Below are 24,563 nucleotides of genomic sequence, written 5' to 3'. Positions count from 1 at the left end.
TGCTCTCATAGCCCTTTATTTATACTTCATTTTGAGCTCAGATTTATGAATTTATAATGAATGTCTGTTTCACTGTCTAGATTATAAACTTCTAAGGGGTGCCTTTAAATCATACTGTACTTAACACATTAATATTACCTAAAAGTGGTTAATAAACACTTGCTTATTTTAACAGAGAAAAATTATGAACGATGCATGATATATCCTTTGCTTTCTGTATCTTTGAGAAACTGACCAAAATTTAAACTTTTTTGAATTAGATTTGTACGCCTTTTTTTCCTGGTGATGCAGAACCATATTAGTAGTTATATACCTATAGCACACCTAGAGACATTTCACAGTGGACTCTAGAGCTTACCAAAGAAGAATTTCATTAGATAGTATATGAAGCAGAAATGATTAAATTGTATAACTATATTTGTGAATCATTATTCTCATTTAGTGTGCCTTATAATAAGTATTTTCAGCATAAAGCCAAAAGTTACTTTATAGTGTTCCCAGCAAATTAGGCCTTTGTATCAATAAACACCCTCTAAGAAAAGCTAAAATATCATACTTTGCTTTGTGACTTGAGAGAAATTTGCTTTCATACATATCCTTAAGGGTAAAATCCTTATCAATCTGTTGTTTTCGGGCATTTTATCTGGACTTAGAATTATCTGGTTGCCATCACAATAAGTATGGACAACATCTAAGTGTATGAAGGAAATGTTCTAAAGTAAAAACAATCCAAGAATTTCTTGAAGTAAATGCGCATTACTTGTTAGTAGTTGAGGAATCTTTTTTATATTTTGCACTAGGCTGCCACCTGATGGCAAAAGTTAAAATTGCATCTTTTGTAACATTCGACGCCTTCATTGCAATTATACAGATTTTTATGTATTCAGCATAGAGCCTCCAAAACTTTTATACATTTGTGCAAGTGATATGTATTCAATAAATGTTTGATGATTGCTTTGGACCTCAGGGAAATCATATTTATTATTTAAGCTTTGTTAGACAGTGATCTTCCTATGATCTGTTTAAAGCTTTGCTTTCTTCTGGAGCTATTTTAAGAATCTGTTTTAATTAGTGTTATTTAATGAAAAATTTTACTTAAATGTAGTAATTTTCTCTTTTCTCTTTCCCTCTTCTTTCTTCAGAACGAGGTCACTCGGACACTATGGTGTTCTTTTACCTGTGGATTGTCTTTTATATCATCAGTTCCTGCTATACCCTCATCTGGGATCTCAAGATGGACTGGGGTCTCTTTGATAAGAATGCTGGAGAGAACACTTTCCTCCGGGAAGAGATTGTATACCCCCAAAAAGTATGTATAAAGAGTGTGTTTGTTTAAAAGAACGAACTTAGGTATACCGCTAGCTAATCCTGTTGCAGTACAGACCCAACCTCTAATTATATTACTGTAATATAATTAGAAAAATAATTAACAAAAATACTAATTCATTTGGTCAGCAAAAATATATTAGATGTTATTGTATGCTAGGTGCTGTAGGAAATAAAAACAAAGTAAAATTCTCGTTCTCAAGGAAAGCCATAAACTATGTTCAGATAAGTAAACAAATTGCAATACAATGTGATAAAGACTGGAATAGAAGAATAAATAACTTACTGTAGTTTATGATTTGTTTTTGAACATGGAATGCCCTCAGTCTGAAACGCTCTCTCTCATCTGCTTTGTAAACACCTGTTCCTCCTCTTTAAAAGTCAGTTTAAGTGTTACTTTCTCCAAGAAGCCTTTCTTAATTTTTCCTAGCATAGTCAGCTATTCGTCTTAATCTTTTTTTATCCTATATAAACTACCATTATAGCAGTTATCACACTGTATTATAATAATGTGCTTAGGTGTCCATATTCTTCACTTCCCAGCATAATTCCTGGTATATAGTAGACTTAATGTTTCTGGGATGAATGAATAAATACTTGACTAAATGAAAAGTGTTATGAAAAGACAAAGGAGAAGGAGTGGCTGACTGCTTGATTGCATCAAGAAGACTTCTCCTTTCATTTATTTCATCTAATATTTGTTAAAATCAAGTGCCATTTCAATCAGAAAATATAGATAATTCTTTAGGAATAATTCTTTAGGAATTATTTTAGGATTTTTCTATGTAGTAATAAAAGGACAAGAGGGGCTGAATTAAAAAGTCAAAAAATCAAAAATATCTATACTCAGATATTTTAGTAAAGGATAAATACCATGATTAGACCTTGAAAGAAATTAAACAATGAACTGGTAATCCTGAATGTGAATGTGAATTCTAATCCCAGCTCTTTCACTAACTAGCTATATAATTGTCTGCAACCAGACTATAGTGGATTCTTGTTTATGAGGTAAGTATGTTAAACGAGATTATCTCTTGATCTTTTCCCAGTCTAAAATTCTGTGATGGAGAGGGAAGTGTAGATTAGGTCACTAACATTTTATACTCTATCAGCATGTCACCAGTACCTTAAAATTGTATTTGGAAAAGTATATGGATGTGTAATATTCAATTAGTAAGTAGGGAAGGCCATTTTCAGGTGTGAGGAATGGTGAATTCAAAGAATGATATGTAGAGTAACTTCAGATGAACAAATAAAGGGGAAAAGGGGACAGTTGTTGACAGTGATCTTTTTTACCTAAACTATAGCAATACCCCCAATGTGAAAAACTAGAATATATGACCAAGATATTAGACATATTTTTATAAATCTAATTTGAAAAGAAAATTAATAATCAGAGAGTAGATAGGAGCGCAGTTAAAAGTGGCCCTTTTGTGCTCACCAAATATGTGTGTTTTATTTCTGTTTACATTGTTCTTGCCCTCTGAGAGCTATGAAACATTTGTTTCTTTTTTTTTTCTTTTTTTTTTGAGATGGAGTCTTGCTCTGTCACCCAGGTAGAGTGCAGTGGCGCGATCTCGGCTCACTGCCAGCTCCACCTCCCAGGTTCACACCATTCTCCTGCCTCAGCCTCCCGAGTAGCTAGGACTACAGGCGCCCGCCACCACGTCCGGTTAATTTTTTGTAGTTTTAGTAGAGACGGGGTTTCACCGTGTTAGCCAGGATGGTCTCGATCTCCTGACCTTGTGATCCGCCTGCCTCGGCCTCCCAAAACATTTGTTTCTTATTATGATAATTGCTTAGATAAATTGTTTGTATCTTTATATAAATGTTGATCCATTCCCCCTTTTAAATAGTTCTAACAGTGATTTCTGGGTAATAAAATTAGTGAATATAATTTTTTACTCAGTTTCTTTGTTGTTACATATTTTCATGACTCTAAAAAACAAAATAAATACTTTCCTACATTATAATTTGCAAACTTATAAGAAAAATGTTCTGCTGGATCACCAGATTCCTTTAATTTTAAAAAATACTGGCCAGACCTGGTGGCTCACACCTGTAATCCCAGCACTTTGGGAAGCCAGGACAGAAGAATTGCTTGAGTTCCAGACCAGCCTAGGCATCATAGTATGAGACACTGACTCTACTAAAATAAAATAAAATAAAATAAAAATAACTGGATGTGGTGGCACATGCCTGTAGCCCCAGCTACTCGGGATGCTGAGGCAGGAGGATCACTTGAGCCCAGGAGTTCAAGACTTCAGTGAGCTATGTTCATGCCACTGTACTCCAGCCTGGGCAATGGAGCAAGACCCTGTCTTAAAAAAAAAACTAAAACAAAAGGCAGATAGTTGGAATAAAATTCATCCAGCTCGAAAAGTGTGGAATCCAGTGGAGCTTCATTAAAAATTTAGAACACAGGTATATGAACCTTAAAATCAGTTCTTAGGGATTAACAGTTCTTAAAATCAGTTCTTAGGAATGCATAATATTAAGCACCACATCCCAGGTCCAGGAACAATTTTTGTTATCTTTATATTCACACTTAACTTTTCTGTGTCTCTTGACCTCAAAGATAAGTGTATTCCTCCCAAAAGACTTCCAAATTTTTGGTGACATCAGCTCCCACATTGGTCAGTGGTGAACAGCTTAAGACTGACTCTGAAAGGCACATGAAATTGCAGTTCTTCAGTTAAGCCTAATAATAAATAAAGTGAATGTGGATTTATCACTATATTGCGAGGATAGGAGAGGGAACAGTGAGCCATGTGAATGTGTTGAAATCCTCATAATAATCTTCATTAAATTTATTATAATCATCAGTCAGCGAATAATGTCTAAAATTGAGTAATCAAGATATAACACTATACACATATTATTTTAATACATGGAGGCTAAGTAGAAGTAGCTACAAATTTTGAAAATGTTTGGTCTCTAGGGATGGAAAGAGAAGGTGGCCAGGGGACCTTTTTTTTTTTTTTTTTTTTACAATAGCTTTCTCACAATGACTAGTATTACTTTGTTTAAAAATTTTTTAAGTAAAATAAATATTATGGCTTAATACATAGTAGTTCCCCTTCCCAAAAATTTCACATTCTTTAAATACATATATTTAAAGAGCTGAGATTAATAATGAGCAAATCTATGAATTATATAGTTCTGCTCTATTGGCAATTTGTGTACTTAAGACTTTTGTGTAGCTAAAACTGGATTGGACTCCTAAATCCTGGGTGCTAGTACCTGCAAGTATTACTTGAGCACCGTCTTCCCCATGTAAAAATAGAACATTTCTTAAATTCAACCACGGTTGTGAAATCCAAGCTTAATTTCATTCACATCAAAAAGCAAGGCAAAACTTTCTTCAAATACAGGGTAAGGCAAATGGAGAATAAAAGTACAAATAACACAGTGAATAAATCTGCTAATCTTTTCTGATATTAGCTATTAAGTCTACTGTACCTGTTAGAATGTAATCTCAATCAATCAAGGATCTTAACCAGCTTATATTTCTGGGCCCTAGAAGAAAGCCTGGTATACAGTATGGCAGTGAAATATATTTGTTAATGATTACTCAAATTCAGTAATACTTCATACTGGATATTATACCATTTAAGAAAAAACTAAATTGGTACAAATTATTCTAAAATATAATGTGTACTTCCCTGCAAAATAAAATACAACTTTCCTCTTGAACCTGTGCTTATTCGTAGGACATGTGTGAGTCTTGTTGGTAGGACATGTGCTCATTGGTATGCCTATTTATGAGAAATGTGATAGGAAACATACTCAATTTGTTTATTATTTCTCAGGCCTACTACTACTGTGCCATAATAGAGGATGTGATTCTGCGCTTTGCTTGGACTATCCAAATCTCGATTACCTCTACAACTTTGTTGCCTCATTCTGGGGACATCATTGCTACTGTCTTTGCCCCCCTTGAGGTTTTCCGGTAAGCAAACTACTGAAAAGTTTATTAAAGATTCTTTTTAACCTAAAAGACACCCAATACTTACAAATTAGAATTTATTATAACTTGTACTTGAAAACCTTTAATTTTCCAACTGTTCTCAAATTTCTCCTCAGCCTTAGAATTGGAAAACCATGTTGGCCAGGCTGATCTCGAACTCTTGACCTCAGTTGATCCACCCACCTCAGCCTCCCAAAGTGTTGGGATTACAGGCGTGAGCTACCATGCCTGGCCCAGAGGTTAATTCTTACAAAGTTAAAATAACCATTGATGATGACTTAAAAGCTTCTTTAGAACGGGGTTCCATTGAAAGCATAAGTGGAAATTGGGAGGTAAAATGGCTTAAAACAGAAATGAATCATTTTTTGCAATTTGGCAGTCTGAATTATTCAGCCCAGCCTTCTCACTGAAAACAATAAAAATGCTAGATAAAATGTGTTTAAATCTGGCCAGGTGCAGTGGCTCACTCCTGTAATCCCAACACTTTGGGAGGCCGAGGCGGGCGGATCACCTGAGGTCAGGAATTCAAGACCAGCCTGGCCAACATGGTGAAACGCTGTCTCTACTAAAAATACAAAAATTAGCTGGGCATGGTGGTGGGCGCCTGTAATCCCAGCTACTCGGGAGGCTGAGGCAGGAGAATCGCTTGAATCCAGGAGGCAGAGGTTGCAGTGAGCCAAGACTGCACCGTTGCACTCCAACCTGGGCAACAAGAGCAAAACTCAGTCTCAAAAAAAAAAAGTGTTTAAATATTCCTAAAAAAAAAAAAATCAGACAAGATAATCCAAAATCTAAATGAAAACAGGAGCCCCAAGATAAACAGAGCACTAACACTACCTTTGCACTATAGAAATTTGCCAAATCTGTAGACTTTGAAATTCACTTGTGACTGCCAATTAAAATTTGTATGCACCTAATAAAATGCCTTAAAATTTTGTAAAGCAAACGCTGGCGTTGCTACAAGTAAGTTTACAATTTCAGATTTTAACATATTTCCTTCAGTGATAGATAAATAAGGAGTCAGTTAATTAATTAAACCTGAATGACATATGTAGAGAACTGCATCCAACTACTAAATACATATTCTTTTAAATACATGTAGAACATTTACCAAAATTAACCTTATACTGGGCCATAAAGGAAGTCTCAACAAATTGCAGAGGATTATAATCACAAAAAGATAACTCAAAAGTCCCAAATGTTTAGAAATTAAGCAGTACATGTCTGATAACCCCTGGGTCAAAATTGAAATTGTAATGCAAATTTTAAAATATTTTGAATAGCCAGGCATGGTGGTTTATGCCTGTAATCCCAGCATTTTGGAAGGCCAAGGTGGGCAGATCACTTGAACTCAGGGGTTTGACACCGGCCTGGGCAACATGGCAAAACACATCTCTACAAAAAATACAAAAATTAGCTGGGCATGGTGATGCGCGCCTGTAGTCCCAGGTACTCAGGAGGCTGAGGTGTGAGGGTCACTTGAGCCTGGGAGGCAGAGGCTGCAGTGAGTCAAGATCATGCCACTGCACTCCAGCCTGGGTGACAGAGCAAGACTCCGTCTCAAAAAAAAAAAAAATTTTTTTTGAACAGAATGTAATTGAAAATGTGATAAAAGAGAAAAATGTAAAATGCAGCTAGGGCCATGCTTACAAGGAAATGTGTAACCTTACATGTATATATCAGAAAAATATATAGCTCAGGAAATAAGAAAGATTTAAAAAACAGCAAATCCCAAAAGAAAGTAGAAATAAGTAAATATAAAGAACGTAAATTAATGGAACAGAAAACAAACATACAATACAGAAAATTATTAATAATAAAGCCAAACTTAATTTCCTTAAAATACCAAATACTATTGATAAAGTACTTAAGACTGATAAAGTAAAGAAGAAAAGGAAGTACAAATTATAAATATCAAAAAACCTAAAGATATTTATTTAAAGAATGAGACTATCTTATGAGCAACTTTATATCAATAAATTTAAAAATTTAGATGAATAGACAAGTTACTCAAAAAGCAGTGTGCCAAAATCAATAAAGAAGAAATAGAAAATCTGTATTAAAGAAATTAAATTCATGTTAAAATACTTTGCACAAAGAAAACTCCAGGCCCAGGAATTCTTTCAAATATTTGAGGAAGAAATATTAACCAATTTTATACAAAACTCTTCCAGAAAAAAAAGAGTGAAAAAGGAAACACTTTCTAGTTTGTTCTGTGCAGCCAGCATAACTTTGATACATAAGCCTACAATGACATTTTAATAAAAACTAATCTGTCTCATGTACAGAGTTGTAAAAATCCTGAATGAAATATTAGCATATGAATTCAACAATATATAAAAAGGGTAATACAAGTTAGGTTCGTTCTAGGAATGTAAGATTTAACATTCAAAAATCAGTCTGGGCCAGGCACGGTGGTTCACACCTGTAATCCCAGCACTTTGGGAGGCTGAGGTGAGTGGATCACTTGAGGTCAGGAGTTCAAGACCAGCCTGGCCAACATGGTGAAACCCCATCTCTACTAAAAATACAAAAATTAGCCGGGAGTAGCGGCGCATGCCTGTAGTCCCAGCTACTCAGGAGGCTGAGTTGGGAGAATTGCTTGAACCCAGGAGGAAGAGGTTGCAGTGAGCCAAGATTGCACCACTGTACTCCAGCCTGGGCAACAGAGGGAGACCCTATCTCAAAAAACAAAAAAAGAAAGAAAGAAACCTGTCTCACTTATATTAACAGAATAAAGGGGGAAAAAGAACCTCTATATGTGTAGAAAAGGCCATTGATAAAAGTCAATACCTGTTCATGAAAAAAATGTTTTCTACAAAAACACAATCAAGAACATATTTAACAGTAAAACACTATAAACTTTCCCTTGAAATCAGGAATGAGACAAGTGTGTCTGCTGTTCCCACTTTTATTTAATATCATCAAAGTATAGCTAGCGCAATGAGGAAAAAGAACTATCAGAATTGGAAAGGAAAAAAATAAAACTATAATTATTCACTGATGACAATTACACAGAAAATTCAAAATAGTTTACAAATAATTAGATCTAATGTCACAGTTCTGAATACAAGGTCGACATAATATAAATCAGTCATTTTTAAAAACAGTCATAACAACTAGAAAAAGAACATTTTAAAAACCATATCATTTTGAATAGCATCAGAATATATCAGATATATACCTAGGAATAGGTCTAATTAAAGCTGTGTAGATGTGGGAAAATCGACAAGCCAGTTCTGTAATTTATATGGGAATACGAAAGGTCAAGAATGGCCAAGACTATCCTGAAAAGAACAAAGTTAAAAGACTTTTACTGTCAGATATCAAAATTGATTATATAGTTACAGTGAGTAAGACAGTATATGGTGTTGGTGAAAGGATAGACAATCCACTGGAACAGAATAGGGAGTACAGAAACAAATCCACTCGTGCTTACCTTGATACTTCTTGACTTATGACAAAGGTGGCTACATAACAGTGGAAAAAGAGGGCCTTTAATAAATGATAAAGTGATATTGAGTCAACTGGATATCCATATGGAAAAAAATGGTTCCCAGCTCCTACTGTGTACTGTGTGTGAAATCAATTCCAGGTGGATTGTAGAACTAAGTATGAAAAGTAAATCAATGAACTCTCTGGAAGTTAACATAGGAAAGAACCCTAAAGGTGGTTTTCAGTGTATGGTAATGTATTTCATATTTCTGGATGGTAATTACACAGTGAGTCCCTTTATGATAATTAAGCTGTACATTTTTTATTTGCATACTTTATGTGTGATATACTTCTATTGAAATGCTTATCTTAAAATAAAAAAGGCAAATTAGCCAAGAGAAAGAAGGACTAACTTTCAACAGCGACAGTGAAAGTCAGAAATCATTAAAATGAAATCTTTAATATGCTGAAAGAAAATAACTGCTTACCTAGACTCTGCCTAGTGTAGATATCTTTCACAAATAAGACGATATAAAGATATTTTCAGATAGGTGTATAACATTCCTCTAAGTCAGGATGGACAAACACTGCCTGTTAAAATAAGACAGAAGCTGGAAACAGAAAGATAAAGCTGAGAGAGAAAGCATGACTCTGGAATCCACCTGCCATCAGAGCTCTCTCCAGACCAGTGCTCCTTCCCTTCCTCACCTTCCTGAATGCCTCGGCCTGGCACCTGAACTCCCCATCGCTGCTGCCACCTTCCCCACCCACTTCTTTCTCTTTCATGTGTGCTACTTCATCAATTTTTTAAAAGAAATTCTAGTAAAAAAAGAAAAATACCTCATGACGATTTTATTTCTTTTTTAAAAATCATTTGCTTACTAATTAAATCAAATGTTCTATCCCATTTAAAACAAACAGAAAAAACCATCTTTAGATCAGCTTTCTCTCTCCAACTATTGCCCATCTTTCTGCTGTCCTTTATAGCAAAACTCTTCAAGAGGCGTCTGCACTTGCTGTCTCCACTCTCACTTCTCTCCCATTCTCTTTTTCATTCAAGTATGTATTCCCAATACTCAAACTAAACCACTTTTGTTAATAATCTATAATAATAATATTGTAGTGCCTACTATGTAGCTGACAGCATTCTAAGCCTTTTACCCTTATTAAATCCTCACAACAATCTTAGGAAGTAGGTACTGTTATCATGTCTTTTGCTGATGACACTGAAGCGTAGGTTAAGTAACTCATCCAAGGTCATTACAACTAGCAAGTGGTAGAGCCATGATTTGAATCTAGACAGTCTCCCAGAGCCTATGCTTTTAGATCATACTGCCTATTTTGCTAAATCCCCTGGTCAGTTCTCTGTACTTATTTATCTTACTTTACTTCCCAGCAAAGCACTTTCTTCACTTGACTTCTCAGAAACTAACAGTCTCCTGTCTCACTAGCTATTCCTTGTCCACTCCTTTACTGGTTCTTCCTCCTCCTCCCAAACTTTTAAGTGTTAGAGTGTTCCAGGATTTAATCTTTTGCCCTCTTCTCTCTTCTAGTTGTATTATTCCTAAACCTATTATTTGAAATACTGTCTTTATGCTATCTCCAGCCATAAACTTTCCCTTGAACTGCAGACTCTCGTCCACCTCTCTACTGAATTCTCCCATATCTAATGATTAGCTCTAACCTAACAGGAACAGCCCTGCATCTCTGATCTTAGTAAATGGTGTCACCTTTCCCTTAGACCGAAAACCCTAAGACGACTCACATCGCATGTCAGTAAGTCCTGTCAGCTCCATCTTTATAAATAAATCCTTTGTCTGTCTGCTTCTCATCACTTCTGTTATTACCACCTTTAAGTCACCATCATCTCTTTTCTGGACTGCTGCAACAGCCCTTCTAATTGGTCTTTCTTCAGCTGTTCTTGTCTCCCTTTGATCTCTTCACCATTCAGCAGGACCTTTTTCAAACAAATCACTTTATTCTCCTGTTGTTCTCTCATTGTTCTCCATTAAACCTAAAATTTAAACTATGGGTTATAAGGCCCTCTGTGGGTGGGCCCTCTTCCACCCCTCCATCATTATCTCCTGCTATTTTAACCTCACTTATTCTTAGCCCCCACTGACCTTGCTGTTGTTTCCAACTTGCCTTTTTATACTTGCCATTTTCCTCTGCCCGGGATACTTTCCTCCAGGATTTTTACATGACTTGCTTCTTTGTATCAGTCAGGTTTTCAATAGCTGCCATGTCTTCAAAGAAGCTTTCCCTAACCAGTTTTAATGATGGCATACTCTATTCCCTTTGTCCTGCTTTATTTTCTTCACAGTACTTATCATTAGCCGATTGATTGTTTACTTGCTCATTGTCTGTCTCCACCACTAGAAATTACACCCCATAAAGGCAAAAAGGCTTTGTGTCATTCTGTGCCTTTACTGCCTTATGGGAGACATTCAGTAAATATTTGTCAAATAAGTTGAAAGAATGAGCACTCTAAAACTGCATTCCATGAGTCCCTTCCTTTTTCGTAGTCTAGTCTTGTTTCCCTTACCCCCCACCACCACCACCTCCCCGCAACACCATCTTTCCCTATTTTAATATTCAAGCCCTTAATTCTTTGTTTTTGTTTCCATGAGTGGAAACTTGATACCCTGGGAGGTTTACAGGTAGCAGAAGTATGTTACAATTTCATAAGTACTTTGATCTACCCCATTTTGCTAAGGCGATTTGTGTGGAACTTCTTCCGCCTGGAGAATGAACATCTGAATAACTGTGGTGAATTCCGTGCTGTGCGGGACATCTCTGTGGCCCCCCTGAATGCAGATGATCAGACTCTCCTAGAACAGATGATGGACCAGGATGATGGGGTACGAAACCGCCAGAAGAATCGGTCATGGAAGTACAACCAGAGCATATCCCTGCGCCGGCCTTGCCTCGCTTCTCAGTATGTGTGGCTTCTACTTCTGTGAGGCATATTTCCTTTGAGTTTTAGCATCGGGTAACATGTAAGCTACGGAGCTATCAGGTTGAACCGAATGAAATTGCCAATACTCAGCTATTTTTCACCTACAAAAAAACAGTAATAAGCAGCAATTCCATATGATGCAACCTATGACTGTCTAAATGAGCACATAGAGTAAATGTCAACGATGCATAACCTAGTAATTTGGTGCTAAAGATCCACTGTCTGGAGGAAGAGGTTGTTGGAGAGTGATTTATTAATACTTGACTCTTCTGTATGTTTTGTATACAAATAATTGTTATGTTATAAACTTTAGGAATCCTGCCATCTATGCCTTGACCAAATTACTTAATTTCTCTTTTCTGCCCCTCATCTGTAAATTGGAATTAATATGGTTCTTGCTTATAGGGTGGTTAAGTGGATTATATTCATGATTACATAGAATTTGGACCAGTTCTCTCACAGAAAGAGCCTACTAAGTATAAACTATTGCTATTTTTATCTTCTTATTAAATACCTACAACAATATTTTTATCAGTCATTGACTACGTATGTTGCTAAAAGTTACCACAAATGTACAGTATATGGTGATTGCATTTGAAATTTAGAGACAATAGATAGCACAGTAGATTGGAGTGAAGGAGATTCAGGTTGAGGATGAACGGTTTTCTAAAGGATAAGGGAGTGAATAGACTAGAGACACAGTAAAGAACATAAAGGTAGAAATGAAGTGCAGAAAGAAAAACCATGTGACTAGAATTATAGTAAGAATAATTTTGCTGAATAGATGAAGTATGATTGTAAAAGGCTGAAAATGCAAACTTGATCTTGTAGGCAGGAGTGAGTCACATATAATTTTTTTTTTTTTTTGAGATGGAGTCTCGCTCTGTTGCCCAGGCTGGAGTGCAGTGGTGCAGTCTCCACTCACTGCAAGCTCCACCTCCTGAGTTCACGCCATTCTCCTGCCTCAGCCTCCCGAGTAGCTGGGATTACAGGCGCCCGCTACCACACGCAGCTAATTTTTTGTGTTTTTAGTAGAGACGGGGTTTCACCATGTTAGCCAGGATGGTCTTGATCTCCTGACCTCGTGATCCGCCCACCTTGGCCTCCCAAAGTGCTGGCATTACAGGCGTGAGCCACCGCGCCCGGCCACGAGTCACAGAGAATTTTTTTGTAGAAGAATGACATTGTGAAAGTAGTATCCTAGGAAGTTTTAATAGCACTGTGTAAGATATATTAGGCAAGGGAAAACTCAAGGCCAGAAAGCCAGATGAAAAGCTATGCGGTACTTTAATGTATGGGGCAGTGAAAATTCAGATCAGGATGCTTACAGTTGGACCAAAAGGAACATAAGGAGATGTTTTGAAGGAAGTAAGAAACAGGAGGTAGTATCAGTAACTCATTGGATATAGAGGAGTAGAGTAGAACCTGCTGAGCTTTAAATAGAGATTTGGAAGTTCTCTGCAGAAGGCAGAGAAAAGCAGAGAGCAGGGAACTGAGTCTTAATCCCTGGCTCAACCACAGTAGCCAGGGCACAAACACAGACAAGAGAAAAAAAGAAAAGAAACAAAAGAGGCAGGAATAGTCAGGGAGGTAATAGGAAGAGCATCAAAACAAAGCATGGTTGGTACTGTGATCCCAAGGAAGCAGAGTTTGAAGAAGCTGGGGCAGGGGAGCACTGAGTGGATCAGCGAGATAAGTGCCACAAAGGGCTGGAAGAAAATGCTGAGTGTGGTTGGTCACCTCATTGAGCTCCTGATTTTGAAGTCTAATTATCCTTGTTAGTTACCAGCAGAGGGCAATCTAAACATATACTATTTCTGCTTAAACAAGGGGCTCTTTGGCAATAGATTATTCTGTTCCATTTCAGGTGTTTAATGGAGAAACACTGGGAAACCAGATTGCACCAAGAGTAAGACATTAGGAATGGAACAGTTGGTGTACAGCGGAGAGAGCAGGGAATCCAAAAGAAGATCTGAGTTTCAGTACTGACTTTATCACTCATGCAACCTTTAGCATATCCTTAATGTGTGTGGTTATTTTGTTTGTTTGTTTGTTTTGAAACAGTATCTCGCTCCGTTGCCCAGGTTGGCTCAATGCAGTAGCACGATCATGACTCACTGCAGCTTCAACCTCCTGGGTTCAAGCGCTCCTCCCACCTCAGCCTCCCAAGTAGTTGGGACTACACGCCTTCACCCCTCTGCCCAGCTAATTTTTTATTTTTTGTAGAGACAGGGTCTTACTATGTTGCCCAGGCTAGTCTCAAACTCCTAGCCTCAAGAAATCTTCCCTCCTTGGCCTCCCAAAGTGCTGGAATTACAGGCATGAGCCACCACACTCAGCCACCTGATTTTGTTGTTGGTATTTATAGTGGTAAATGGTTTATGTTGGGCTGAAATGTGCTTCACTGTAATTTCACTGTAACTTTAACAATTTGATCCTATTTGGGTTCTCTCACATAACTTATAATGAGTCTCCTCCCTCTTCTGCATTATATGTTGTTAACTCTTTGAAGAGAAATAACTGTTATGCCTCTCCTTAGGTCTTCTCTTCTGCTAGCTAACTCTTTTGGTTTCTCATGTATGCCTCAAGTGTTATATGTGTCATCCTCATTATCCTTATCACAATTCCTTATATTTGTTTTTTGGGTTTTTTTTTTTTTTTTTTTTTGGAGACATGGTCTCAGTCTGTCACCTAGGCTGGAGTGCAGTGGTGTGATCATACCTTACTGCAGCCTTGAACTCCTGGGCTGAAATGATCCTCCTGCCTCAGCTTCCTGAGTAGCTGGGTCTACAGGTGTGCACTATCATACCTGGCTTTTTTTTTTTTTTTTTTTAAAGACAGGGTCTCACTGTGATGCCCAGACTGGTCTCAAACTCCCGGGCTAAGGCGATCCTCTTATGTCAGCCTCCCAAGGAGCTGGGATTACAGGAACCAGCCAGTTTCTTAAGTTTGTTTAATGCTTTTTTCATCCATGTTCTCACTTGATATACACACTGTCTCCATGAGGTGAAAGTGGTATTCAGTGAAATCGGTGTTATCATTCCTGCCTTACAGAGATGGAAACGGGCATTCAAAGGGTTAAATAGAAGCATCATAAAATTAAAGTCAGGTGGCCAGGTGCAGTGACTCACGCCTGTAATTCTAACACTTTGGGAGGCCAAGGCGGGCAGATTACCTGAGGTCAGGAGTTCGAGACCAGCCTGGCCAACATGGTGAAACCCCATCTCTACTAAAAATACAAAACTTTGCCGGGCGTAGTGGCACATGCCTTAATCCCAGCTACTCAGGAGGCTGAGGCAGAAGAATTGCTTGAGCCTGGGAAACGGAGGTTGCAGTGAGCTGAGATTATGCCACTGCACTCCAGCCTGGCGACAGAGCGAGACGCTCTGTCTCAAAAAAAAAAAAATCAAAGTCAGTACTCAAACCCAGATCACTGCCTTCTGCGTTGCACATACCCTGCCATTGTTCTTGTTACCTTCCTCTGGTTGTGATCTAGTTTCTTAGTGTTTTTCCAATAATATCTGAAATTGAATAGGAAACGCTAGAATAATCCATCTGGTACAGCAGATAGTCCCTGTTTAGGATGTTTGTTTAATGATGGTAAGACTGGAAATGTGTCTAATACTGTGAAAGTGTTTATATTTGAGTAACGGACTAAGTGTTTTTTGTCCCCCTTGTTACCACTAGATCCAAGGCTCGTGACACTAAGGTATTGATAGAAGACACAGATGATGAAGCTAACACTTGAATTTTCTGAAGTCTAGATTAACGTCTTTGGTTTTCCTACTCTACAATCCTTTCCTTGACCAACGCAACCTCTAGTACCTTTCCAGCCGAAAACAGGAGAAAACACATAACACATTTTCCGAGCTCTTCCGGATCGGATCCTATGGACTCCAAACAAGCTCACTGTGTTTCTTTTCTTTTCTTCTGGTTTAATTTTAATTTTCTATTTTTAAAACAATATTTACTTCATTTGCCAATCAGAGGATGTTTTAAGAAACAAAACATAGTATCTTATGGATTGTGTACAATCACAAGGACATAGATACCTATCAGGATGAAGAACAGGCATTGCAAGGACCCTCTGATGGGAAGGTACTGAGATATCTCGGCTTCTGCTCGGCCCGGTTTTGACTGGTTGAAACCGGACATTGGTTTTTAAATTTTTTGTCAGTTTATGTGGAGAATTTTTTTCTTTCCTTCATACCCAGCGCAAAGGCACTGGCCGCACTTGCAGGAAAAGTGCAACTTAAAGCAGTACCTTCATTCATGAAGCTACTTTTTAATTTGATGTAACTTTTGTTATTTTGGGAAGGGTTGCTGGGTGGGTGGGAAATATGGTGTATTTGTTACACATAGTTTTCTCATTATTTATGAAACTTAACCATACAGAATGATATAACTCCTGTGCAATGAAGGTGATAACAGTAAAAGAAGGCAGGGGAAACTTATGTTGGATGACATTTATGAGGGTCAGTCCCACATACCTCTTTCAGGAGACAACTTGCACCAGTTTGACCTTTTCTTTTCTTTGTTTTTATTTTAAGCCAAAGTTTCATTGCTAACTTCTTAAGTTGCTGCTGCTTTAGAGTCCTGAGCATATCTCTCATAACAAGGAATCCCACACTTCACACCACTGGCTGAATTTCATGGAAGAGGTTCTGATAATTTTTTTAACTTTTTAAGGAACAGATGTGGAATACACTGGCCCATATTTCAACCTTAACAGCTGAAGCTATGCCTTATTATGCATCCACATGTATGGTCCCTGTAGCGTGACCTTTACTAGCTCTGAATCAGAAGACAGAGCTATTTCAGAGGCTCTTTGTGCCCTCACTAGATAGTTTTTCTTCTGGGCTCAACCACTTTAGCCAGAATTTGATCAAATTAAAAGTCTGTCATGGGGAAACTATATTTTTGAGCGCATGGAACAAATTATCCTTCCTCATTCACATTATGTTGATACAAAAGACCTTGGCAGCCATTTCTCCCAGCAGTTTTAAAGGATGAACATTGGATTTCATGCCATCCCATAGAAAACCTGTTTTAAAATTTTAGGGATCTAAACTTGGGCATACATGAAAAGTATACTGCTTAGAAATTATAGACTATTATGATCTGTCCACAGTGCCCATTGTCACTTCTTTGTCTCATTTCTTCCCTTTGTTCCTTAGTCATCCAAATAAGCCTGAAAACCATAAGAGATATTACTTTATTGAATATGGTTGGCATTAAATTTAGCATTTCATTATCTAACAAAATTAATATAAATTCCAGGACATGGTAAAATGTGTTTTAATAACCCCCAGACCCAGATGAAAATTCCAAAGTCAATACCAGCAGATTCATGAAAGTAAATTTAGTCCTATAATTTTCAGCTTAATTATAAACAAAGGAACAAATAAGTGGAAGGGCAGCTATTACCATTTGCTTAGTCAAAACATTCGGTTACTGCCCTTTAATACACTCCTATCATCAGCACTTCCACTGTGTATTACAAGTCTTGACCCGTCCCTGTCGTAACTCCAGTAAGATTAAAGTTACTGTTACTAGAAAATTTTTATCAATTAACTGACAAATAGTTTCTTTTTGAAGTAGTTTCATCTTTATTCTGACTAGCTTCCAAAATTTGTTCCCTTTTTGAATCGAGGTTTTTTTGTTTTGTTTTGTTTTCTGAAAAAATCATATAACTTTGTGCTTCTGTTGCTTTTTTGTGTTTTGTTAAGCATGTCCCTTGGCCCAAATGGAAGAAGAAATGTTTAATTAATGCTTTTTAGTTTAAATAAATTGAATCATTTATAATAATCAGTGTTAACAATTTAGTGACCCTTGGTAGGTTAAAGGTTGCATTATTTATACTTGAGATTTTTTTCCCCTAGCTATTCTGTTTTTTGTACTTTAAAACTATGGGGGAAATATCACTGGTCTGTCAAGAAACAGCAGTAATTATTGCTGAGTTAAACTAAAAAGTCCAGTGGACCAGGCATTTCTTATATAAATAAAATTGGTGGTACTAATATGTATCCAGAGCCATTTGAATTATTAACTTTATTTTTTATTAGTGAATCTCTGATGGCACACATAAAATCTTACAGTTGACTTCTGCTGTTTGAATTCCCCAGTGTTTTTACATTAATGTATCCTATGGCCAGTTTAGTCTTTCTTCAACTGTTACGATTCTAGGCCCTAATCGGTCTTATTCTTTCACATATGATGCAATGATAGATGTAATCCTTTTCTGAAGTGTTTGTTGGATTGGCATAGTCTATTCAAAAATAAGGCTTATGTAACTTTCAGCTTGCTATGTGACAGAAGTTTAAATGTGTATTTAAGTACACAGCTTTATGTTCCTCTTAAAGCTGTAAAGAGAAAAGAGGGCTTTTCCTCATCAAGAGAGCTTGGGAGACAAAGCATACATTTAATTTTTTTCTTTCAAAAAAGGCAATGTGCACTTTCCTCTCCTAAATTTTATATGCCCTAGCAGTTGCGAATGTTGTGTCCACCCTACAATTTGATTGGAGGCTCACATACACTGAAACTCTCAATAGAATTCTTAAAAATGAACATCAGCTGGGTGCAGTGGCTCACGTCTATAATCCCAGCACTTTGGGAGGCCAAGGTGGGCAGATCACGAGCTCAGGAGTTCAAGACCAGCCTGACCAACATGGTGAAACCCCATCTCTACTAAAAATACAAAAATTAGCTGGGCGTGATGGTGCATGCCTGTAATCCCAGCTACTCAGGAGGCTGAGGCAGGAGAATTGCTTGAACCTGGGAAGCAGAGGTCACAGTGAGACGAGATCATGCCACTGCACTCCAGCCTGGGCAACAGAGCAAGATTCCGTCTCAAAAAAAAAAAAAAAAAAAAAAATCACAGACTCATTTTAAAGGAGCAGCAACCTAACCAAATTAAAACTTCATTTGATTTTAGGTTTAGAAATTCTAGTTTTATTTTGGAGAATCACTCAGTTTTTAAGATCAATTAAAATAGTCCTCGAAGGAAAGAAGAGGAAGTCTAAATAAATGAATAAAACTCATTTTTCATTTTATGGTAGTATAGAAAGCATTGATGTGTGTAGAGAAATTAAAAGACAAAAGTGGTTTACTGTCTGTGCACAAATGAGTGCCTGTATTTAAGGCTGCCTATACCATTACAGTGGCATAATTGGTGATTTCATAGCATACAGAGAAACAATGAAATCAAAGATTAAATCATTAGGTTATGATGGTCATTTGTAAGATTGTAAAGTAGTCAAAAACCCACATGCAATTTTTTTTCAGCACTCTACCATTAGGCTCCTTAGGCAAGCTGCTTAAATTCCGTCAGAAGCAAAGGTGTGGGAGAACACCATTCACCTCAGTAGTAACTTATAAAAACTGTTTAAAGAAGGAAAATGGGCCCCAGCCCCTAGGATCCCTGACTTCCTGATATTCTAAACATGATAGTTCTGCGACTTTAACTGAGCTTTTTACCAGAAGTAACGTGTTGATGTATATTATCTTTCCACCATGCTTTGACCAAAGTACATTCACAATAACTAGAGAAAGCAGTTCATCCATTTCTGGATAGGTGAACTATGGCAAGGTAAGAACAGAAAAAAGTAAAGTAGTACTGAGTCATACAGGTATCAGATTAACAGACATTCATTGAAGATAAGTAAAATAACTTTGGAGATAGCAGAGAAGAGCAAGAAGATGTTGGACGTTGGCAGTAAGCCACAGCAAGGCAGTTAGGAAAGTACGTGAGCCTGATGACGTGAAGGTGATGCCTCCATCTCTCCGCTTAGTGGTTATTAAATTGCTGGGAAAGACCAGCCTTTATTTTCCTATCATCTTTTCCCCATTACTTTGCATTATTCAGGAAATAGTTCTTTATTCCCAAATGCAATTTTCTAAGCAGTGACCACAAAAATTTCTTATTCTATGGAAAATAATTAAGAAAATAACCCTATCTGTGGCATTATTTTAAAACATGGGATACAATTGTACTTATCTGGTAAGCAGATTTCAGGTTATTATTGTTTTCTTTTAATGGTTTACATGAAATTTTCCTCTCAAAAAACAAGTACCTCTTACTGTATAACATTTGAGTTTTTAAAATTGAGATAGCTTCTGAGAGAAAAAAAAAAAGTTGAATTTGTAGCTCTCTCAACTACAAAATCACCACACTTTTCTCAAATCTAATAGGAATTCAGTGTCATTACAGATATGGTCTCTAGTGACCAGGTGAAGACAATTGAAGCTTTGGTAGAACTTTTGCAAAAGTTAGGTAAAGAAGAATAAATCCAATTTATCAGCCTTGTTCATATTCTTTTTCTGAGTGATCTAAATTTTTCTTGCTTGTGATCATTAGCTAAGACAAGGAGTGTTAAAGGTTTTCTAAATGCAAACACACATACGTTTCTGCATTTCAGAAATCAGTCTTGATAGTAAATCCTACAAACTCCCAACTTTCTGCATTGTATTTTAAGTCTATACAATGTTAGAGCACATGGTAATGTGGGACAGAGTTGCTTATATGATAGCATGAGAAATGTGCACTGGTTGGTGTTACAAACCAATGATCTAACCAGCATACTCACCAAATATGAAAAAGTAAAAACATCTCATTAGGTTTGGAAGAGCCTAGGGTAGTCCATACAGGAAGTTTTCCTGAGAACAGAGAGGAGCCTGTTGATTGGCACGGCTCATGATGCCTTTCTTGTATGAATTATCAAAACTGATATTGAGTTGCCCCTAGAAAACAGCCTTCCAGAATATATTTGCTTATTTATGGTGGAAGAGGAAGTGAGAACAAGATGAGAGTTTCCCTTAAAGTGAGGAGAATCATTATACTACTTTGCAACTGAAGTATGTTTCCTTGTAGCAAACCTTTGGTTTATTTTATCGTCAAATCAAAGCCACCCTCAGTTTTTTGTATGGTGCCATCAACCTAAGGAGGACAATCAAATAACCTATTGTTTGCCTTGGATTCAGTATATCTACTAAGTACACAGTCTCAAACCAGTTACTTGACTAAACTTCCACCATATTACCTTAGTTCTTCCTATGCCCTTTCCTCTGTGCCACCACAAATCAGAGGGAAAGACTGCAGTACTTCTAAAAAGATGTGGACTTCTAAGAAAGAGCCAGGCTTCCATCTCACTATCCCTTGACCATTATCTCTGAAGTCCCTACCTGCACTTCCGTGATTGCCCTGTAGCAACACCAGCATGGTGGGAATTGGGGGAAAAGATTGTGGAAAATCCCTAAAGGGTGATTATTCATGACGTTGTTGTTATTTTGAATTGTAAAATTGTGAACCACTCACATTTCAATTGCAAAAAGAACAGAACTCTTTATCACGTGAAGATTAATTTCTTGCCATTTTCTGGATTAGCACAGAAGCTTGTATCAATGAAGAGTATTTAGGAGGGGAATAGGGTGAAAATTGTATTTTTCTGTTCAAACTCTCTCCTTCTATTTGTGTTTCCTTCACCCCTCTCCCTCCACCACACTGTGTTGGTCAAATGATACTATTCTGTGAAACCCTGAGCTATAGTTGTCAAAAGTAACTATGGATTGTGATTAGTCCTCTGTGGGTGCTTCTTTCCCTCTTTTTTCTCCCTCACTCTCTTTCTCAGTCTCCACTCTGGTAAATGGAAAAGGTGACGTCGAAGAATTGATGCTTGCTTGGACTCATGTTGTATCTGTGACTATGCTATTAGCTGTCTCCTTTTTCCTTCCTATATGGGTAGAATTCTTATGACTTATGAAGTTCCCTTCTTGATAAGTAGGTTAAATGCACAATGTGGTACTGTTTTATAGTTTCTAGATGGTTGTATAAAGCAAAAAGTTAATGTGGTTATGTGTTTTTAAAGAAAATAAGTGATTGGTTACTGAACTCTGTCCTTTTTTCATTATTACAAGTTCTCTCTGTTTTCCAACAGTTTGCTGACTCCTTTGTCACTGGTGAATGGTTTGTGTGACTGTGTTTTTCTCTCTTGGTTTCTTGAATTCCTGAACATAGTTTCCCATAGGACTAATTTTCATATGGGGTTAGGGCAAACAGACTACAGTGGTGAAATTTTTAAGCTATCCTACTAAGTTAAAAAGAAGTTTAAATGGCCTTTTATCTTCAGGTAATATATGAAGTGTGACTCTAGAGCAATGGGATTGTTGCAACAAATTTTCTTTTACTCACACAAAGAATCTCAAATATTACAAATATGAGGTGAAATGATGTGTCCAGTTACATTTTGGAGAGGTGGACACTGCTGTCACTGCATGCCCATGCCCTGTGAGGGAGATAGCACTTCTCCGCAGAATTCCCGGACTAATTATTATTCCTTATATATGTCTAGGAAAGATTACAAAATTAACTGACCCTAAGATGAATATACCCACAATGCAAAGAGAAAAATAATTTATTGACTAAAGCATCAAAGCCTTTTCATCTTACTTTAGTGCCACAAACTCTGTTATTACTATATTTCTGTGTAGGTTAAATCAGAATATGATAATATAGAGTTTCCAGGCCAAAGTCAAAGATAGGATATGAATATATAAGAATCACTAGGTACTCAACACCACTTTTACAATTTGATAATACATACTCAACATTTGTATGCCTATAGTATTTTATATTTTTCCAAATATGTAGCATCTCAGAAATATGTAGATTAATGAGTCATCTCAGTTTGTTGATGAAGAGACAAAGACCTCGAGCCATCATGCCTCGTTGGCAATAACTTTTGTTTTAATTTTTATTTTTTGTGATGGGTTCTCACTCTGTACCCAGGTCAGAGTACAGTGGTGCAATCTCAGCTTACTGCAACCTCCACCCTGGGGTTCCAGCAATTCTCATGCCTCAGAGCAGCAGTCCACAATCCCAGATGGTTCTAGGAAGCCACTCTGTCTTGTATCCATCCTAGACATATCCAGAAGAATCCTTAGAGTTTTAGTGACCTGCATCTTTATATGCATAACTTTTAGTAGATATTTTTTAAGGTTATGGGAATAATGACCTATTTTATACTTTATTTCTTAAGAGATGGGGTCTTTTTCTATGTTGCCCAGGCTGGCCTCAAATTCCTGGGCGTAGGTGATCCCCAAATAGCTGGGAGTACAGGCATGCACCACCATGCCTGACTTATACTTTTTGATTCACTTCTTTTTCTAGTGTCCCACCTTTTCCATTAGAAGAATTGTGGAGTTCCTGTATTCTTAAAAATTAATATGTGTTTATTGAGTATGTGTTAATCCTATCACATGCTAGGCATTACTTTAATACTTTTAGTTGAAGTTGGTTTTATTATCGTTAGTTTTATGGAGACAAGAAGGGAAAGGTGATAAAATTATTTCTAAACTACATACTTATCTGAAACCACTGCCAGAAAAGCCAGACCGTCCTCTTACTAGGTATCACTGCCTCAGGGTAAGCTGAATTTTCTATCTCAAGTTAGAGATTACTCTTCACCCCTTCCCAGGCAGATATTAAAGCCTCTTATTCTGTTTTTTTCCTTTAAAAAATAAAAAGTGTCAGATGTGTCAAGAGTTCTTTCTTCAGAATCTTCTATTGCCAAAAGCTGTCCTTATAATCTATTTTATCGTTCACTCACTTTGTCACTGAGTAACATATTAGCACCAAAGTTCAACCAATGCTTACCTTTATAAAATGAAAATTTCCCCGTATTTAAATAAATTGTATATTAACTGCATAGCTGAATGGGAATGATAGTATTCTGCCTTGCTCTTCCTAGAGCACACCTATGGCTTCCATTCTGCCTATGTGAATAATCAAAGTCAAGGTGTGGTTTTTGGCGATAGATGTACTATGCTACTCTGCTTCCTTATGGTCAGTTTCTAGGTTAAGGAGAAAACCAAGTAACTCAAGAGAACAGGCAGGTAACAGAAGAGAACCAAGGAGAAGCATATTAATACTCATTCCCAAACCCTCTCCCCTTTTACTAAATTTCAAATTATCATGTATTCTAAATATCACAATATTTTGTGTTGTGTGGTTGAAGTAAACAAATTTGCTTATTTGTGGTTACTCAAAGCCTGTCTTCTGACTAGATGGGCCAGTACAGACTGTTGGATTTAAACTTTTTTTCTACACTTTCATAGATACTGTAGGAAATTTTAGCCCCTCCCTAGGCAGCCACGGTCAAGAGACTTGCCGGGCTGGATGTGTGCCTGCTGCTAGCTATTGACCGTCCATGAGGACGTAGCCTGGTTTCCTTCTGTGGCAATGCCCTAGTCTTAACCAACCTGCAACCCTAATAGGAACACAGTTCAGAGGAAAGGAGACATCCTTTTTCCAAAGGTGCTCTACTGTCAGCAGGAGGTCACACAAAATCATAATGACTAAATGTTTTAATGCCTGGTAAATAGTTGGGGCCTAAGGAATATTTGTTAAACTTCAATATTTGGAATTTTTGATAACTTCAGGAGTCTATCAGTAGATGAGCTGCTGAGTAAATTTAGGAGGTAATCAGCTTTTCTGATCAACTGCTGCCTCTTACTGGTGCTTCATCACTGGTGGACTTGCCAGGCTCCTCACTTTGATCCTTGTGTGAAGTCAGGTTGTGTGAAAACTTGATTCCAATGCTGCCCTCACCAGTACTACAATAGCAGGTGCTTCTTCATTCTGTGGACTTTGTTTTGTCCCAGGGTCAGTGTAATCACAGCTGACCCTTCCTGGCTGCTGCAGGGGAGACACGTCTCACATTAGTGCATGTCGTGTGGTGCCCATCCCGTGTATAGAGGAGAAAAGTAACTGGCTCTGGACACCAACAATTACTGAACCTGGAGGAGGACCCAAATCTAACTAGCTCTATAGCCCACATACTCTCTCCCTTGAAAAAAGGAAGGGGGAATTTTTGTTTT

At 37.3% G+C, this 24,563-nt stretch overlaps 1 protein-coding gene across 1 annotated transcript in view; it reads left to right on the top strand.

Moving 5' to 3' along the window:
• Window positions 1–21,621, top strand: part of XPR1 (xenotropic and polytropic retrovirus receptor 1) — a 259,764-nt gene extending 238,143 nt beyond the window's left edge. Inside the window, exons 12-15 of the mRNA XM_024239642.3 lie at window positions 1,143–1,309; window positions 5,139–5,278; window positions 11,448–11,669; window positions 15,378–21,621. Coding sequence (XP_024095410.1) covers window positions 1,143–1,309; window positions 5,139–5,278; window positions 11,448–11,669; window positions 15,378–15,438 — 590 coding nt within the window. The 3' untranslated portion in view covers window positions 15,439–21,621. The remainder of the gene's footprint in view (window positions 1–1,142; window positions 1,310–5,138; window positions 5,279–11,447; window positions 11,670–15,377) is intronic.
• The last annotated feature ends 2,942 nt before the right edge of the window (window positions 21,622–24,563 follow it).

Source organism: Pongo abelii, chromosome 1, assembly GCF_028885655.2.
Source record: "Pongo abelii isolate AG06213 chromosome 1, NHGRI_mPonAbe1-v2.0_pri, whole genome shotgun sequence".
NCBI classification, from domain to species: domain Eukaryota; kingdom Metazoa; phylum Chordata; class Mammalia; order Primates; family Hominidae; genus Pongo; species Pongo abelii.
Note: the sequence above shows the minus strand (reverse complement) of the source record. Positions and strands in the feature narration are given on the sequence as shown.